At 40.0% G+C, this 20,190-nt stretch overlaps 1 protein-coding gene across 1 annotated transcript in view; it reads left to right on the top strand.

Annotated features, from left to right (window-relative positions):
- Nucleotides 1–20,190, top strand: part of TIMELESS (timeless circadian regulator) — a 254,574-nt gene that overhangs the window by 42,887 nt on the left and 191,497 nt on the right. Inside the window, 11 exon segments of the mRNA XM_053705509.1 lie at nucleotides 16,450–16,550; nucleotides 16,552–16,574; nucleotides 16,769–16,787; nucleotides 16,789–16,833; nucleotides 16,835–16,936; nucleotides 16,938–16,973; nucleotides 17,184–17,219; nucleotides 17,221–17,244; nucleotides 17,246–17,342; nucleotides 17,777–17,826; nucleotides 17,829–17,859. Coding sequence (XP_053561484.1) covers nucleotides 16,450–16,550; nucleotides 16,552–16,574; nucleotides 16,769–16,787; nucleotides 16,789–16,833; nucleotides 16,835–16,936; nucleotides 16,938–16,973; nucleotides 17,184–17,219; nucleotides 17,221–17,244; nucleotides 17,246–17,342; nucleotides 17,777–17,826; nucleotides 17,829–17,859 — 564 coding nt within the window.

Raw genomic sequence — 20,190 nt, 5'->3', positions numbered from 1 at the left:
GTTGAATGTCACATAATTAGTGGTTAGCAGAGGTGCAAGAGGATCTTAACAATGTAGTCCACTTATATAAGGTGGGACAAAATAGTTATGTCACTTTAGTTAATTGTTCATATTTCTTATCCTTAAAAGATTTACTTGTGTACTATATGCCTGAAGTGAAAACTGACTTGATGTGGACACTAGGTAATAAGGCATAGACTTTTCAATAGCCAAGACATCTAGTTAACATGGTTTTATCTATGTTATGTAGCTTACTTAATATTGTTGATACTCAACATAAGTGACCTTAATTTAACACTAACCTACACTTATGCAAGGCTCTCCTAAGCCTTTTCTTTCTTCCCAAGAGGAATCTCTGGTACCCAACCCCTGTCTCTACAATTTGCTTGTTTTCTTTCTCTCGCTTTGTCGAATCTTTTTTTTTTTTTTTTTATATATTTATTTTTTATTAAGTTATATGCATGAAATACAACAAAACATTTTTCCAACAATAAAGGTTAGCATGTTGCAATTACACAGTGTTCAGGCCATAGAGGTACAAAGAAAACCTCCCATGCACCAAAACCCAAGCAGCCAGTCCATGTGAGATTTAGTCTATTCATCTGGGCTAATGTCTTTGGCAAACCAAGAGAATATAACTCCATTAAATCGCTTATCTTTGTTTGCTTATGCTCTTGAGTGCAGGACCTTTGCATGAAAGTGCTACATCAATCAGGGTGCATATGACAAGGCCTCTATTTAACCAAGCCACTACGCATCAATACTAAACTTAATTTGAAACAGAAGAAAAAGGGAAAAAACCAAAAAGAAAAATAATAAAAACAAAAAAAAAACAAAGACATCAACATAATAGGTTACATTATTAAAAGGAGTGACTCATGCGCTCGGGTGTCAGAGATGTTGCTACCCTATAGCTAAGTTAACGCTTTTTGGGAAGTAGCGTGTTCCTGCTATAAGAGGCTATTATGTTGCATATATGGCTGAGACCATTCATGTCAATCTTACTTGGGCTTATATTTATATGACTCCCATAGAAGTAGCATATCTTCAAAAAAGGCCAATCCTCCTACCTGGAGATAATGAAATCTTTCTAACACCAAATCTGAGCTGACCAATTTCTCCCAGTCACCAATAGTAGGAATTTTGGTAGTCTTCCAACATCTGGGTATCATTTGTCTTGCCACGTTTAACATAATATTAAACAGCTGTTTGCGAATTTTGCATGTTATGGGAGGATCATTGTGGAGAAGTGCTAATTCTATGCTCGGGTTAATTTGTGTGTGTAAGACCGTATTAATTTCTTGAAAGATTGCTGACCAAAAATCTCTGATGGGCTCACAGTCCCACCAGATATGTGTCATATGTCCTGGTAGGCCGCAACCCCTCCAACAGGCGTCTGAACTCGCTCTGAAAATGCGCTTAATTTTGGCTGGGGTCATGTACCACCGCATACAGACTTTAATATTTGTCTCTTTTGCTCTTGCAGAATGAGCTGAGTGCGATAGATTCTCAAATCTTGACTGCCAATCTTTAGTAAGTGTAGTCGTTTCTAGCTCTTTATCCCACCCTGCGGTGTATGAAGGTAGATTCGGAAATCTATTCTCCAATACCATCTTGTATAGCGTAGAAACCGATCTGAGACCTTTTAAATCACTCAAGCATGCTTGCTCAAATTTTGTCAAAGGTCGCATAAAGTCTGCTTTACTTTTATGTGTGAGTAGAAAATGTCTCGCCTGAAGGTAATTAAACCAGGAGGCAAAAAAAGGTATTGATAATGAGTCAATTTGTTGTTTGGATTTTACCTTGTTGTTATCTAATAAAGTGTGAATTTGTACTGGGGAAGTTAGGGTGTCATGTATACCCTTCTCCTGTGTAAATCCCGGAGGGAACTCTGGATTAAGTAATAAGTTTGTAAGTGGGGAATATTTTGAAGAAATTTTTGGGTACGCCTTAAGGACATGTAACCAGTCTCTCCATGTCTCGTTAGACGTGGAGGACTGGGAGATAGTAGAATTCCCCAGTGCCTGAATATTCCAACATTTGTTTCCTAAGTGGGTTGTGCCTGCCATATTTGTTTCTATTTGTACCCACCCCTTAGATCTATCTCCCTCATAACCGCACCACTCTAAGACACGCTGAAGAGAGATTGCAAGTTTATATGAGTTAAGGTGTGGGACCCCCAGACCGCCCTGCTCAGGAACTTTATAAATCGTACTTTTATTAATACGTGGTGGTCTACGTCTCCAAATATAATCATTCAATATTTTTTGCAAGATATCTACTTCCCTGGAGATGTGCTGGACCGGTACGGTCTGTAGGATGTACAATGCTTTAGGTAGTAGTACCATCTTAGCTGCTTGGATTCTACCCATCCACGTAATATTTTTTAGAAGCCAAGAAGAGGTTAGGGATTGGAACTCATTAATTAGTTCCCCATAGTTGTGTTTGCGTGTTGATTGACTGTTTGGAGTCAGAAAGACTCCCAGATATTTAAGACGGTTGAGTTGTACTTTTAAGGGGCAGAGTGCTCTGATGTCCTCTAGTGTCTGTTGGGGAATCTTAATCGGTAAGAATTCTGACTTTGTCATGTTAACCAAAAAATTGGATACCCTGCCAAAAGAGGAAAGCTCAGTCATTGCATATGTGATAGATCTAAGTGGGTCAGTTATCGTCAGTAGGAGGTCGTCTGCGTAAATTGCCATTTTATGTTGTCTAGTGCCTGCTATGATTCCCTTGATGTGCGGATTCTCTCTAATTCTAATTGCAAGTGGTTCAAGTGATAAAATAAATAACAATGGGGATAATGGGCAGCCCTGTCTCGACCCGTTTCTGATTTCAAAGGACTCAGAAAGCGTCCCATTTACTCTCACCTGTGCTGTTGGATTAGAGTATAGGGCCATAATTCTTTGGATAAACTGGTCTGGGAAATTAAATCTACTAAGAGTCGCTCGTAAATAGGTCCAGTCAAGTCTGTCGAATGCCTTTTCGGCGTCAGTGGAGAGGAAAAGGGCTGGTATGTTAGTTGTGGAAACAAGGTCTATGAGATTAAGTACTTTCACAGTGTTGTCTCTCGCCTCTCTGTTAGGTACGAAGCCTGCCTGATCTTGATGGATTAGTTCTGGGAGAAATTGATTTATGCGAGAGGCCAAAATTTTTGCATAAAGTTTCAAGTCTGTGTTGAGCAGGGATATTGGTCTAAAGTTGGCGGGGACATCAGGCACCCTGCCCGGTTTTTCTAAAACTGAGATATGTGCTTGCAACATAGTATCGGGGAATTCATGACCTTCTGCTATGTGATTGAATAAAGAGGTTAAGTGTGGGGCAAGATATTTTGAAAAGGTTTTATAATACAGGCCCGAGAAACCATCCGGGCCCGGCGCTTTGCTAGCTTTCAGGGTACGTATAGCATCTAATACTTCTTTAATGGTAAAGGGTTGGTTCAGGGTCTCTCTTTGCTCGCTACTCAGTTGTGGTATTTGTATATTAGAAAGGTATTGGTGGCAAGTGTGACTGTGAGTGGAGTCGTCCCTGCCTGGGAATAAGTTGTAAAGTTTATGATAAAAAGATTTAAAAACTTCGGCTATTTTATGAGTGTCTTCTGACCGTTTTCCTGACTCATTTTTAATGGAGTGTATATATGTTTTTTGTTGTCTATGCTTTAAAGCTCTTGCTAGCCATTTCCCCGCCTTGTTTCCCTCCCTATAGAATGTCTGTTGGAAGGACAATAATTGTCTTTGAGCATCTAACTGGAGGAAATTGTTTAATTGTGCACGCTTTAAGTTAAGGTTTTCCAAGACAAGGTTGTTGTCAGGGGACTGTTTATGCAAGTAGTCTAAATCTGCAATTTCTTTGGCCAAAGTGGTGCATTCTTCCCTCCTCTTTCTCGTTGTGTATGCTTTAAGTTTAATGAGTTCTCCCCTGATTGTACTCTTGTGTGCCTCCCATATTGTTGTTAAGGGTATATCTGGTGTGTTGTTAATTGTAAAATATGATTTAATGTGTTTAGCTAGTCTCTTTACTTGTTGTTTCCCCTTGAGAAGTGACTCGTCTAATCTCCACTGATACTGTCTAAGCGGAGCTGAGGGCCAAGTTATTTCACATAATGCCAGTGAATGGTCTGACCAGGTGGTATGTTTGATCTCAGCTGTTTTTAAATATGAAAGAGTTAAGTGATCTACGAAAATGTAATCCAATCTGGAATAACAACTATTGGGAATCGAGAAGAAAGTGAAGTCTTTTTTTTGGGGATTGAGACATCTCCATGAGTCATGCACCCCAAGCAATTTAAAATTTTTCCAAATGCTTTGCAAGTTCGGAATTTTTTGTCTAGTTGTGGGGTTAGAGCAGTCGATCTGGGGGTCTAACGGGACATTAAGGTCGCCTGCTATGATTAAGGAACCTTTAGTCTGAGCTAAAATAGAGTTGGTGGTTGTATTAATAAATTTGCTCTGGCGTCTATTGGGTGCATATAAGTTCACCAATGTGATGGGCTTGCCAAAGAGAAGACCCGTTACACATATGTACCTGCCCTCTTTGTCCTGTTCTACATGTATTTTGCTAAAAGCAAGTGACTTATGAATCAGAATGCTGACACCATTAATTTTCTTGGCTGGGTGAGAGCTGTGAAAGTGCTGTGGGTAGTTAGATGAAAAGAATTTGGGTATTTGTTTAGTTTTAAAGTGTGTCTCCTGTAGCATGAGAATCTGGCCCCCTTTCTTGTGAAGATCCAAAAGTGCCATCCTACGTTTATTCGGGCAATTTAGCCCTTTTGTATTTTGTGATATAATTGTGAAAGTCTGTGACGTGTGTCTATTCATTGTACCTACTTTTGTACTGTATGACTCTGAATTTAGATATTGTCCTTACATACTTCCCTCTGAAACACTCCGAGCACACTTGGTTATGCACAAACATTATTGTAGTAACCTTAAAAAAAGAAAAAATTATAAAAAAGTAAATAACCAAACATTTTGCCCCTTTCCTAGTCGAAAGGGTACAATACATTAACTTAACTATAGGAGAGAATATCTCCCAACTGGCTGAGAGTAAAAAGTTGTACAGCTATCCCATTTTAACAGGGAAATGGAAATACAAAAGTAAGATAAACAAAACTGGATTATATAATAAATTGAATTATACCAACCTACCGGCTTCTGAAATGAAAAAAAAGGCATTAACAGGGAACCTGAGAAACATTTCTATTAGCTTAACATATTGCTAGCAAGTAAAAGTCTCTAGTCTCTCAAGTTCCTATTTGGAACAATACCAAGACTGCCTATGCAGCACATATTGTCTCTTATCACAAGAAAGTCTTTCGCAATTATTTCCTGGAAAAGAAGAACATGTATGGTAGCATAACAATATTACTGTAAAACCAAGCATAAATAAAAGGATACAGCTTAACCCGCTCAGGGTCCATCTTTCTCTTGCAGGCTATTTTGAATGCCCGTGTTCAATCTGCGTGTTCTTCTCTGCTGTGCTTGCTGCCACTCCTGCCTCCGAGGTAGTGGGTTATTACTGAGTCCCGGTTTGAGTTGGTTTTGTGCCTCTTCTCCCTCCTCTAACACAGGAGGAGCAACATCTAGGGCCTTGCAGATTTGCTTAACATCTCCTGGTGTAGTGCATATGAATCTCTTTCCTTGCCAGGGGATAATTAACTGGAAAGGGAATCCCCATCTGTATGGGATATTTAGTTTCCTGAGAAGCATGGTAAAAGGTTTGAGTTCTTTTCTTTTGAGAAGGGTCCTCTGCGATAGGTCTGTATAAAATTGAAGATCGGCATTTTCGTACCTGACAGGTTGTTTTTCACGGGCTAGCTTCATAAGCTCTTCTTTGACCTGATAATTTGTTATTCGTACAATTATGTCCCTGGGTGGTTGTGTATCTAGTGGTTTAGGGCGGAGTGCCCTATGGGCTCTATCTATCTCAATCTTTATTGGGGGATCTGTTTGCTTCAGAGAGTTAAAGAGATCTTGTAAGTATTGCTCTAGGCCCGATGGCGGTATGGATTCGGGGACGCCTCTAATTCTGATGTTTTGCCTTCTGCTTCTATTTTCAGCATCATCAATTTTTTCTTCCAGTCCCAGTATGACTTCATTCTGTTTGTGAATGGTGGTGTGTAGAGCAGATATTGCCGTAGAGTGAATATCTTGGGTAGTTTCCACTGCCTCCACTCTGTGCCCTATTTCAGATATTTCTTTCTTTAGGTCGTTGATTTCCTCTTTGATACATTGCTTAACTTGTAGAACTAAAGCAGAGAAATCCTTTTTCGAAGGGAGAGACTCAAATAGAGCTTTAGGCACTGTAATGGTGTCTGTCACAGTTTCAGAGTCCGAGTCTGAGGATGAATATGCTGCAGCAGAATCTTGGTCTTCATTGGGGTTTAAACTTGTAGATTTGGCCTCTACCGATTTAAAAAAATTGTTAACTGAGGGAGTAATCTGACTTCTTTGTTTTGGCACGGCCCCTTTTTTATTAATTTTTTTAGGAGACATGCTTGCCTTGGTCAATGTCCGAGTCTGTAATTTATAGATACCTTTTACACAGGTTAATAACTTGTGGGGACCCAGCACATTAATGAGTTGTACAGTGATGCTCGCCTCAATCAAAAGCACCTTGATCTGATGTTCACAGAGCTATGTTACTTATTGTGGCTTAGGAGCTGCGGTATAAGTCACTGCCAAATGGGTATTTTTTGTGATTTAAGTCCAATGACAGGGCAGTGCTGCGTTGCGCAGTAAACAAATAAGTATGTTGAAAATCCCTTACAAACGTTAGGCTATGGTGTGGGCCTCCTCTCCAGCAGATTATAAATCAGGTTAAAAGCTTTACCCCTTGTGCTGTAAACAGTGTCGCAGATAATTTCAAAGCATAGATGCGTAGGTACAGATGATTATTCCTTCCAGCTATAGACATATAACATGGGCATAAAGAGCCCTTTGAAATCGGCCATTTTAGGCTTGAGTTAAGTATTTTGCCTTAAGTGTTGCTTCATATAATACCTTTCTGACACATAGGTGGTTCTTAGCTATTGCAGATCTTTAGGCTGGTCAAATAAGTCTCTCAGTTACTGATCTGAATTACCCATGTTTCATAACTCCACGTGCAGCTAGGATGTGATCTCTCACATAGATTAATGAGCCTCTGCTACGCAGTGATTAAAGCCGTTATGTGCCTCTGAACAATTGCGGTCACTGAACTCAGACTCATGTTATGGTTACTAGTCGACAGTTTTTATTTTAGACAGTGTCCTGTATTCTCACATTACCTCTCCCTCGGCTGCCGTTGTAAATATGAGCCGCGTCTGTAGTTTGCTTAAAGTTCCGGTGCGTGTAGGCCCATCCAGCCACGCTCCGTGTCTGCAGTTGTAGACAGGTTATCGAGTGTGCCCCCACCTCACATCTGACAGCCCGCTCTTCACTTGGGCTTTGCAACACCTCGGGGCTAAGTTATTCTCCCGGTTATGGCGAAATGACACTTCTCAGCCAGACAGGGCACAGGAGCCGTTTCAAGCTGCGGCCATTTCCTTGGCTGGCTAGCTCCGCCCATCTTGTCAAATCTTTTTTTATTCTTTACTTCCTTCCTTTTCTATGATTATCACTACTTGATAGATTACACCATCCAAAAGAAATTCCCAAATACATTGTCTGCACTTATAAAAAATAAGATTTCACCATTTACCCGTCCTATCTCATGACAGATAAACAAAACAGTCAAGTTAGGATAATCTCTATTAATACTAAAGGCTTAAACTCTCCCTGGAAGAGAAATTTGTCCTTTTTTGATTTTAAGCAGAACAAAAGTGATATAGTTATGCTCCAAGAAACGCATTTTAAAAGGGGCAGAGAACTGCAAACCTTTAAATTTTAATTCGGCCAATGTTTTTATTCTTCCAATCTGACTGAGAAAAATGGAGTTGGGATTTTGATTAAAAATTAAGATACCTTTCCAGGAGATTGCGACCCACAAAGACAAGGAGGAAAGATTCATAGCGGTCATTGGCAAACTTTATAGTAAGATAGTAACATTAGTTTGTATATATGCTCCAAACACATACCAACACCATTATTTCAAAACAATGACTAATAGACTGCTCAAAATAACAAAAAGCTCACTAATAATAGGGGTTGACCATAATGTACCACTTAACCCTCATATTGATTGTTCTACACATTCTTAGTCTATTCCATCAAAGAGGATAACAGCGATTAAGCAGAATATGTGAGACCTAGCTATACATGATGTCTGGAGAATACTACACCATCAATAATAGACTATACATATTACTCTGCTCCACATAAACTGTTCTCCAGAATAAATTATGTATTCATGGACGTCACCAGTTTCTCATATGTAATAAAGAGCAAGATCCTGCCATGTACTTGATCAGACCACTCTATTATGAGTTGTAACTTAAAATGGCCTGATGCCTCTAAAATAACTTCTAATTGGAAATTTGATCCATCCTTGTTGGAGGACCCTTTGATAGCTGAGAGGTTGGGGAAATCCATAGCTTAATAACACCCCACAAATGGATAGCAGAATTATCTGGGAAGCTCATAAAAGCGTTATAAGAGGGGAATGTATCAGCCTTAAAAGCATGTTAATAAAACAAAAAAAAGAACCAGACTGGAGAAAAAACTAAATCAATTAGCCACTTTAGAATCCTAACATAAACAACACCCAGAAGATGAACTCGTACAAACAGAACTTTGTAATAAAAGACAAGATATGAACACTCAATATATATATATATATATATATATATATATATTGGTACAGATTGGTTACAGAGCAAAGGATACCCACGGAGTGGGTTTGGAAAACAATTAAATTTGCAGACAAGATTTCTAAAAAACGGTAGAGATATGTTAATGAAATGCTATTGATAAAAAGCGTGTTTGGGGTAGTTGGTTAGTAACAGGCATAGAAAATATTTACTTACAGTGGCCCTTTAACTTAAACCAGGAAGAGTTACATCTTACAAAACAAATTTGCCCTTTCGGATGGCAATCCACATCCATTAAATATTTAGGGATTTACCTGATTCACAAATATACAGACCTAATAGCCCTTAATTACAACACTCTTAAAAAGAACATAATAGCAGACCTCAGCTCTTGGAGATCTAAACATCTTAGCTGGCTAGGAAGAATGGGGACAATAACTATGAACATATCTAGACTTTTTTGTATATTTTTCAGACTTTCCCAATTCCCCTCCCCTCCTCATATATAGCTACCCTACAGAGATTAATTAATGATTATATCTGGGACAGAAGACACCCCAGGATTAACAAAAAATTAATGACTCCACCTTAAATATTAGGGAGATTGGGAGTCCTTAGAAAAATATAGACAAGCGATATTCTTGCAGCGAGTGGTAGATTGGAACACTAACTACTTTGAAAAGATCTGGGTCAAGATAGAACACCAAATATGCCAATGTCATCATCTCGGCTCATTATGCTGGCTAGATGACTCTGAAAGGCAGACAATACTATCAGATAGGTACATCATTGAAGAAACATACAAAATGTGGAATGGACTGCTAGTTAAATACCCCATTCTTTCCTCTAACCCCTCCCCTTTAACACCACTTTTGGGAAACCCAGAGTTCCCTCCGGGAAGAGAAATGGTTAAATTAAACCCACTGGACAGGAGAGGCAATCTTCCCTTCTTTGTCTTATCAGAAGCAGGAAAAATGCATACGAGATCGGAGCTTCTGGAGAAAGACTTACTTATATTTTATAACTGTTTTTTTTTTATTTGCAATCCCATTCTTTTTTACAAAGTCACAAAGAGTAAAACAATTTATTGCGCTCCCCAACTAATTTTGAAAAACTGTGCATGACAAATCAGCCAATTAGACATACCTTATCTATTATATATAACATGTTACAACTGGTTCCATTAGGTACAGAACATCATTATATGAAAAAAGGGAATCGGAACTGAACATTAATATAACTCCAAGGGATAGGCACATAATATTCAAAAGAACAATGAAAGCTTCTACATCAGCCAGGATTCTAGAAATTAACTTTAAAGTATTACATCATTGGTACTATACTCCTACACACTTAAAGACATTATATCCACAAAGGTCAGATTTATGCTGGCGTTGCGAGAGTGAGGTGGGAAATATGGGACACCTATGGTGGAAGTGCACTAACCTTAACCCTTTTTGAAAGGATGTTCTATCCCAAACAGAAAAGCTGCTGGGAATTAATATACCACAGGATCCGTTCATATGGCTCTTAAATAAACCTCCTAAAAAAATTCCAGCAACACGCTTAGTCATACTCCAAATTGCATCCAATAGTACAAAAATGTTAATTGCTCAATTATGGAAACAAACCCAATCTCCTACTGTGGACACCACACATAAGACTATACAATTAGAGGAATACCACTACATGAAAACATCACGCAAAGACTTCTTCCATGAGATACTCTTTATTTGGGAAGACTATATACACAACAAATATAGTAAATGATTTGCTGTAATGGGACAAAATCTCTTCCTAGCTTTGTCTTTTATGGATGGGTATCTGGATGTAACTTGAAATTCGGGCTTCATGCCACAGCTGACAATCTGTCTTCTTTCTTTTTCCTCTCAATTCTTTTCTTACTATAGTCAAAATAAGATGAGGTTCTCGCTATTGATAATGGTCATTTAATTGGTTCCTGTTTTATTTTGCTGAATCATACCTTTGTACCATGATCTTGACCGTGTAATATGTTTATATGTATGACTTGTTTTACCGCAATAAAAAAAAAAGATTTGAAATAAAGTTATGGAGAAGATGTGGCCCTCTCTAAAAGGGCAGGTTTAATCTGTATTTAACAGTTGTACCGTTAATTAGTTTTGTTTTAAATATTATTTCTTTCTAATGACACAATGAGTCCACGGATCATCTAATTACTAATGGGAATATCACTCCTGCCCAGCAGGAGGTGGCAAAGAGCACCACAGCAAAGCTGTTAAATATTATCTCCCTTCCCTCCCATCCCAGTCATTTTCTTTGCCTACGTTAGAGCAAGGAAGTGGTAAAGTTAGGTGTTAGTAAAAGATTCTTCAAGCAAGATTTTTTTTTTTTTTTTAAGTGGTGCAAGATTGTACTGCTTTGTTCTAGGGTGTAGCCGTAGTCCATATCAGTCTCTTCAGTAGAGCAGTGGTGGCTTTAGAGCAATGGGAACTTGTGGGACATAATTTTCACTGCGTCTCCCATGTAGTGTATGCTGCCCTAAATATGAAAGCCTGAGTAAGATCATTCAGTCTTTGTCTCTTTCCACAGGTCCATGGGAGGGAGAGGACCTCTCAAACCTAGTGAGCTGCCTTTGCTGCCTGGCAGATCTTTGAGGTAAGTGCTACTTTTATTTTTTTTGAAAGAGGGAAAAAAAGTTTGGGCACTTTATTTTAAACTCTTTATTGCAAGCTTCCTCTTTGAATGTGTGGGGGACAAATACCTTATTCAAGGGCAGGCACTGGGGCTACTACGGGGCTGAGGAGTTCACTTCTCCCGGCGGTTTGCCTCTAAGAGACCGTTTACCGACCGGGAGGTGTTTTAAGGCTCTTTCTCTGTGTGGTGTTCTTTGCTCCCGGCGGACATTTTTGCAGACCGGGAAGTTGCTGTTTAAGATGCCCACGATGGGCGGGACTTGGCTGAGGCGGCAGTTGCGCGCCTTTTCTCACGCTGCGCTTCTGGATAAGTTGCTACGCAGTAGCTTGTTAAATATCTACTATGGACTCTGCGAGTAAATAGAAAAAGATGGGTCCGGATTACTATCTAATTCAGGGGTTTCCTCTGGTGCAGCAGGACAGTTAGGCACCTCAGTAGAGCTAAGCTGTGGTGTAGAGGTCATCTGGGGATAAGATTTTTGTATTGTTAGTATAAAAACCTTGCTGTAAAAGTATTTAAAGAGACAGTAACGTTTTTTTTCTGCTTTCATTTTTTATTAAAGAATTTCAAATTTTTACTTTTATCATTGTGAGTCAGAATGGATCAAGAGGCCCTGCAAAATGTCACTTGTTTGTTATGTTTTGATGCCAATGTGGAACCACCAATCCCTTTTTGTTCCTCATGTATTGAGAGAACTTTAAGTTACATAGAGAAACTTTTTTCTAAGACATTTTCTAAGACGGATGCTGTTCAGGAGTCTAATGATAATGTTCAGTTTATGCCACAGCTTTTTTCATCAAGCGTCCCAACTTTTACCGCCCACACATGCAGTGCCCTGCGCTTCCTCCTTAACTCCTCCTGGAGTTACGCTGCAAGACATCGCTACCCTCATGTCCTCTGCAGTTTCTGATGCGTTGTCTGCTTTTCCCTAGTTGCTGGGGAAAACGCAAGAGGACAAATAAAAATTTAGTAGAGGTTACTGACTCAGTTGTTGCTATTTCGAATGTCCCCTCACAGAAGCCTGAGGAGGAGGGTACTTCGGTAGCATCTGAAGGTGAAATTTCAGATCCGGACAGTGTAATTACTTCTGCTGATACTGAGGTTGTATCTTTCAGATTTAAGCTAGAACACCTCCGTATGTTACTCAAGGAGGTTTTAGCTACATTGGATGACGGCAACACTATGGTCGTAGTTAATCCTAAGAAATCCAGTAAGCTAAACAAATATTTTGAAGTACCTTCCACTGTAGAGTTTTTTTCCAGTACCAGACCAAGCTTCTGAGATTATTGCTAAGAAATGGGAGAGACCGGGTATCCCTTTTTCTCCATCTCCTATATTTAAAAAGATGTTTCCCATAGCAGACTCTATCAAGGAGGCTTGGCAAACAGTACCCAAGTTGGAAGGAGCTGTTTCCACTCTGGCTAAGAGAACTACTATCCCCATAGAGGACAGTTGTGCCTTTAAGGATTCTATGGACAACAAATTAGAGGAGTTACTCAAGAAGATGTATGTACATCAAGGTTTATAATTGCAACCTGCTGTGTGCATTGCTACCGTCACTAGTTCTGCGGCATATTGGTTTGATGCGTTGTCTGATGCCATTAGGACAGACACTCCCCTTGATGAGATCGAGGATAGGATAAAAGCCTTTAAGTTGGGTAATTCCTTTAATACTGATGCATCCCTATAGGTTATTAAACTGGGAGCTAAGATTTTGGGTTTTGCTGTACTAGCTCGCAGAGCCTTATGGTTAAAACCTTGGTCTGCGGATGTGTCATCTAAGTCTAAACTATTAGCGATTCCTTACAAGGGAAAGACCTTGTTTGGACCAGGCTTAACGGAAATAATCTCTGATATTACGGGAGGAAAGGGTCACCTTCTCCCTCAGGATAAGAGAAACAAGCAAAAGGGACGTCAGAGTAATTTTTGTTCCTTTCGAAATTTCAAGGGAAATTCTTCCGCTTCCTCTTCCAAGCAAGATCAGTCTAAACCTTCTTGGACACCCAGTCAGTCTTGAAATAAGGGAAAGCAATCCAAGAAGCCTGCTGTTGAATCAGACAGCATGATGGGCCTGCCCCCGATCTGGGACCGGATCTTGTAGGGGGCAGACTTTCCTTCTTCACTCAGGCTTGGGTTCGAGATGTTCAAGATCCCTGGGCAATAGACTAGGAGGCCGAATTATCAAATGTCTGTCGGACCTGATCCGACAGTGCAGATCAGGTCTGACAGACATCGCTGAATGTGGAGAGCAATACGCTCTCCGTATTCAGCATTGTACCAGCAGCTCACAAGAGCTGCTGGTGCAACGCCGCCCCCTGCAGACTCGCGGCCGGAGTCTGCTCTTCCTATAAACATTCTGGAGCTGAGAGCGATCTTCAATGCTCTTCTGGCCTGGCCCCAGTTAGCCTTGGCCCAGTTTATCAGGTTCCAGTCGGACAACATAACTTCATTGGCTTATATCCATCATCAGGGAGGAACGCGGAGTTCCTTAGCAATGACAGAGGTAGCCAAGATAATTTGGTGGGCGGAGTCTCACTCTTGCTGTCTGTCGGCGATCCACATCCCAGGGGTGGACAACTGGGAGGCGGACTTCCTGAGCAGACAGACTTTTCACCTGGCGGAGTGGGAACTCCATCCGGAAGTGTTTTCCACCCTGATTCTCAAATGGGGTCAGCCGGAATTGAATCTCATGGCATCTCGACAGACTGCCAAGCTTCCGAGGTACAGATCAAGGGACCCTCAGGCGGTATTGATAGACGCCCTGGCGGTACCATGGAATTTCAGTCTTGCATACCTATTTCCCCCGTTCGCTCTTCTTCCTCGAGTCATTGCTTGAATCAAGCAGGAGAGGGCATCAGTGATCTTCATTGCACCGGCCTGGCCTCGCAGGATTTGGTATGCAGACCTGGTGGAAATGTCATCTCTTCCACCTTGGAGACTTCCGTTGAGGAAGGACCTTCCTTCTTCTTCTTCAGGGGCCCTTCCTTCATCCAAATCTAGTTTCTCTGAAGCTGACTGCTTGGAGATTATCCGAGCTGAGATTTTCAGATTCAGTCATTGAGACCATGATTCAGGCTCTCGTAAACCTGTGACTAGAAAGATTTACCATAAAATATGGCGTAAATACCTGTTTTGGTGTGAATCCAAGGGCTACTCTTGAGTAGAGTTAGGATTCCTAGAATTCTGTTTTCTCCAAGAAGGTTTGGAGAAAGGATTATCGGCAAGTTCCCTAAAAGGTCAAATCTGCCTTGTCTATTTTGTTACACAAATGTTTGGCAGACGTTACAGACCTACAGTCTTTTTGTCAGGCCTTGGTCAGGATCAGGCCTGTATTCAAACCAGTTACTCCTCCCTGGAGTCTTAATTTAGTTCTTAAGGTTCTTCAAGGGGCTCCGTTTGAGCCTATGCATTCCTTAGATATTAAGTTGTTATCTTGGAAAGTTTTGTTTATTGTTGCTATTTCATCTGCTCGTAGAGTGTCAGAGCTCTCGGCATTGCAGTATGAGTCACCTTATCTAATTTTTCATTCGGATAAGGTAGTTTTACGTACAAAGTTAGGGTTTCTTCCTAAAGTAGTTTCTGACCGGAACATTAATCAGGAGATTGTTGTTCCTTCATTATGTCCTAATCCTTGTTCTCAGAAGAAGAGACTTCTGCACAATTTAGACGTGGTACGTGCTCTAAAATTCTACTTACAGGCGACTAAGGAGTTTCGTCAGTCTTCTGCTTTGTTTGTGGTTTTCTTGGGAAAACGTAGGGGACAGAAAGCTACGGCTACTTCTCTTTCTTTTTGGCTGAAGAGTATCATACGTTTGGCCTATGAAACTGCTGGACAGCAACCTCCAGAGAGAGTTACGGCTCATTCCACAAGGGCTGTTTCTTCCTCATGGGCATTCAAAAATGAAGCTTCAGTGGAACAGATTTGCAAGGCTGCAACTTGGTCCTCTCTTCACACTTTTTCAAAATTCTACAAATTTGACAATTTTGCCTCGGCTGAGGCTGCTTTTGGGAGAAAGGTTCTTCAAGCAGTGGTGCCTTCCGTTTAGGTTCCCTGTCTTGTCCCTCCCTTATCATCTGTGTACTCTGGCCTGGGTATTGATTCCCATTAGTAATTAGATGATCTGTGGACTCATCGTGTCATTAGAAAGAAAAGAAAATGTATGCTTACCTGATAAATGTATTTATTTATTGACACAATGAGTCCACGGCCCGCCCTGTTCTTAAGACAAGTTGTTGGTATGTTATAAACTTCAGACATCTCTGCACCTTGTTGCTTCCTTTCTCTCCTTTACTTTGGTCGAATGACTGGGGTGGGGAGGGAAGGGAGGTGATATTTAACAGCTTTGCTGTGGTGCTCTTTGCCACCTCCTGCTGGGCAGGAGTGATATTCCCACTAGTAATTAGATGATCCGTGGACTCGTGTCAAGAAAGAAATACATTTTCTCCCTACTTACTCTTGCGAGGTGCGCTTCATTATAAATTCACATTTATATATATTTGGTGCTTAAGTTAAGACTTTTAGCATTCCTGTGAAGGACTGAGTGAGTATGCAAGTAATTGCTTACTTTCAGTACCTCCAGGCCCTCGCTGCTAATAAACTCTTCAGCATTTTAATTTGTACTCTGGATCTTCAACAAAATAACAGAAATACTGTGGCTGTTGCGTGCAAATGGCAGGCATAATAAAGTAAAATGTAACTTTTATTTACTACTCAATATAACAATGCAGTGCTGTAACACACCATCTGTGAAGGGGAAAACATCTAATCTGATCAGCCCCCAAATTGGCGCTTTCTCAATGTTTATTTGTTGCCGCTCTGCAGTACGGTTAATAAGGGCTCTTCATTAGGTTACTCACATTTCTTTCGCTTTTAAAAAAAATCCTTTAGAAAAATTTTGTAGACCTTTTTTTTTTTTTTATCTTCTGCATCTTCTTGATATTGGATGGTCCTCATTTAACAGACAGGCCATCTGCTGATTGGTGTTTCCATTGTTAAGCACTTAAGATCTTGAAGATGGCTAAATAATACCTCATTTTTAATTCAGGACCTACACTAGCTGAAACAGAGGACATGATGGAAGAGGAAGAAGAGGAGGAAGTAGAGGAAGAGGAGCTTACTTCTGTTCAAGTCTCTGAGAAGGAATTTAAACTTTTTGGATTATATGAAACGGTAAGTTTGTGTTTGCATGGTGGGGGAATATACTGGTAATATTCTATTTAATAAACTATTTCATAAACTGGAGGATTTTACATTTTTTAATAGTTCATTGAAATATTGGCAATATGATAAACTCGTGGGTTTGTTTGTTTTTTGTTTTTGTTTTTTTTAAATATAATTTTGTTTTTTGTCGGTTGGTACTGTAGATTTGCAAGCTCCAATGTCTGTGAAGGCATACTTTCTGTTGCTTAAGAAATATCAGCAGAACAGTTGCTCACAAGAACCACTGCCTGGTGAAAATGCTACATCGCATTGCTTATGATCTCAAGATGAGGGCATTGCTCTTTCAGCTGTCTGTCTTCTGCCTTTTCAACCCATATCCTTATTGACCCTGCAGCTGGTGCATACAAAGTGAGTAATGACACTGTATATTAGACTATCATTTTTATCTAGAACATTTGTTTTGTTTAAAGCACTGTTGTGTATATGTATATTTGTGTAGTGTGTGTGTATACATATATATATATATATATATATATATATATATATATATACAAATCAATGTATGTATGTGTATTTAGTATTATGTCTGAAAGTAGGTTTCATTATTATTATTCCCAGGAATTGGTAGCTTTTGCAAAATACATCCTAAATAAGTTTCTTTGCTCTGGCTGCCACAAACAAACAAAGCATATGTAGAGCTGCTGTTCTGGAAGAACACAGCATTTGTGCGGGAGATGACTGAGGGCTACTGGAAGCCGGAGAGTTGAAGACAGGTGAGTTAAAGGGGACAGTAGAACTTCATATATCTGCATGTAATAGACACTACTATAAAGAAGAATATGCACAGATACTGATATAAAAATCCAATATAAAACCTTGCATTTGAAGAGAGACCCTTTACACAAACAGGAGCAAGCTGGAGTAGGTAGACAAGATCTACCTCTGAATCTTTGAGAGCTTTGGTTAGGAGTCTGAAAATCAGCACAATGTTATTTAAAAATAAACAAAACTATACATTTTTACAAACAAAAACCCTGTATGGGCTATATTAAATAGATCATCTACAAACCAACTATTGCAAAGAAAAATCTAGTGTACAATGTCCCTTTAAACAAGTTGAACCACCAGAAAAGAGAACTGATTCCTGTCATGATAAATGATGACTCTTACTGCTCCTGTTGATCATTATGCATCTTTTAAATTCAGTGAAGTGATCAAAAAACGATTAAAATGGACTCCAGAGGAGGAGGAAGAGCTCAGGGGTACTTTATTTTGCAGTATAAGGAGGTGGAAGGTAAGAGTTATTTAAGCTTTATTCCTAATGTATTTACACTATATGCTTTGCAATTCCACTGTTTTTAATCAAATGGTCTTGAACATAACTTTTTATTGTCATATAACTTTACAGGCTATGATTTATATAAAAAAAAGCAATTTATACATAATTGCTCATTTTGATAAATTGACATTAATAGTTTGCAAATTTTACCTTTTTTTTTTTTTTTTTTTTTTTTTTTTTTTTTTAGGCTTTTTTTCTTATTGAGGTTCCAGATCATCCTCCTCAGTCTATCTTCTTTTCCCCTAGTAGTTTTATTTTTTTTTTTTTTTGGTTTATCTCCAATTATACATTATTATAAATTAAATGTTCATGTTTATAATATTCCCTGGCTATAGAAAGATATATACATACATAGATATTAAAAAATATTACATATGTGTTCGTCCATAAAAATCAGAAGTGGGAGGCCAGTGAAAAATGTATTTTTAATCTTGTTTGGGTGTGGCTTTCCTGTCCATGAACCTTGGAGGTGGTTGCTGACTAATTTACTTATGATAGTAACTGTAGTTAGGGGGCGGAGCCTAGCCATAGATGGACATGGCTGCTTTTCTAAAAAAGCTCTGATGTCCCTGCCGACCTTACACTAAAACAAATGCATTAATATTATCAATCAAAGCTAAAATCTGCATCTCTCTCATGTCTTAAACTTTGCTCCCTAACCTGAGGTATCTTTAGAGTTCCCCGGCGACTTAACAAGTAGACCGCTCTTTCTGGGGAACATTAAACACCATGTGAATACCCCTTACAGATGGTCCAGTCGGACAGCTGCGAAGTTGCTCTAGATATAACTCAGCTGAGCACCACAAAGAAAGAAACGGAGGCTGTCTGCGTCTCATCGAGCTCATTTGACCTAATACGGCTTTTCCCCGACACAGGAGGGAGTGAGATCCGGTAGCTGTTGTGCACATGCCTGCCCCGTATCCTGCTATAAACAAGACACCGCTCACATGATTTGGGCCATCCACGCAGCGGGATCTTGCAGTGCGACCGAGAAGCTCCGCTGATACGGAGAGTTGTAGGCCCCGACAAGGGCTGCTGTGAACGCTCCGCCAAGGAGAAAACTAACCAAGTGGCAGGAAGAGAACAGGCCCGAACCCTAGATCCCAGTAAGGTAAAGCTGCCAGCCATGAGCTGCAACCGGAGCCTGGCCGGTTATCCCCTCACACAAAGTGGACACTGCGTCAGGGTGTAGTTTCAAGAGCTGGAAAGCATTACAGAATAAGCACTCTATTAGCCTGACAGCCAGACCTGAGATCTTATAGGCCGCAACCGCTAGACTGGGAATACGTTGAACACAGTACATTCAGCCAGAATATCATACTTCACGATACGCTGACCTCTAAGTTGCAGCATAGAAAGGGGAGTTTGACTGTAGCCCTATACTGGCTTTTACGTGCTCCGGGCCTGAGGGGTCCTTCTCATATGCGGCCTAGTTTCATGTCTTACAGTCTACCCATACCCGCTGAGACCCACCTAGTAGCAGAAAGTTTGCTCTCTGATCGGAGTGATAAAGCAGAACTGTCTGACATTTTGAATCATTATAATAAAGTCTGGCCCATACATATGTGATGTCTAATAAAAGACACACTAGGCCACCTAAAGCACCCAAATTACATGATGGAAAGCTACTTAATAGCTAATGAACCCGGCGACCTCAACAGGGAAATCCTGAGTCACACCTGAAAGCCACTGCTGCACAGGTTCAATAACACTGACACAATGTCTACTCATCAGAACTGTGAGACCAAAGATGATATCAAGCTCCTCTCTTCAAAAGAAGATATAAAAAAGAGGCTATGAGAGACTTTAAATCCATGTTTCATAAATTAAAAAAAAGATATCTCAGCTGTTGATCATAGAGTAACTCTCAAGTTGAGGAAAAACACAAGGCCCTTAGCTCGGATCTCCAACATCAAGACAGTTTTTTACTAAGCACAAGAGAGCACGTACACACATTACAGCGAATTGAGGATCTTGAAAACCACAGTAGGAGGAATAACCTCAGACTGCGAGGTGTCCCTGAAAGCAATAGAACCTCCTGCAATTCAAGAGTACATTCAAGATTTCGTCAAATATCTCAGAAACGAAGAGATTGGGTCCTGAGATTCAAATAGAAAGAGCACATAGGGGCATTACGTCCTAAACCTCCAGAAAGGGCCCCCTCCCAGAGACATCATCTTAAAATTATTATCTTTTAAAAGAAAAAGAAGTTCTTCGTCTGGCTTGAAATAAGCAACAAATAGAATTCAGAGGAGTGGAATTGCAGGTCTATCCGATCTAAGACTG

Source organism: Bombina bombina, chromosome 3 (assembly GCF_027579735.1).
Source record: "Bombina bombina isolate aBomBom1 chromosome 3, aBomBom1.pri, whole genome shotgun sequence".
Taxonomy (NCBI): Eukaryota; Metazoa; Chordata; class Amphibia; order Anura; family Bombinatoridae; genus Bombina; species Bombina bombina.
This window is presented reverse-complemented; position numbering and strand designations above follow the sequence as displayed.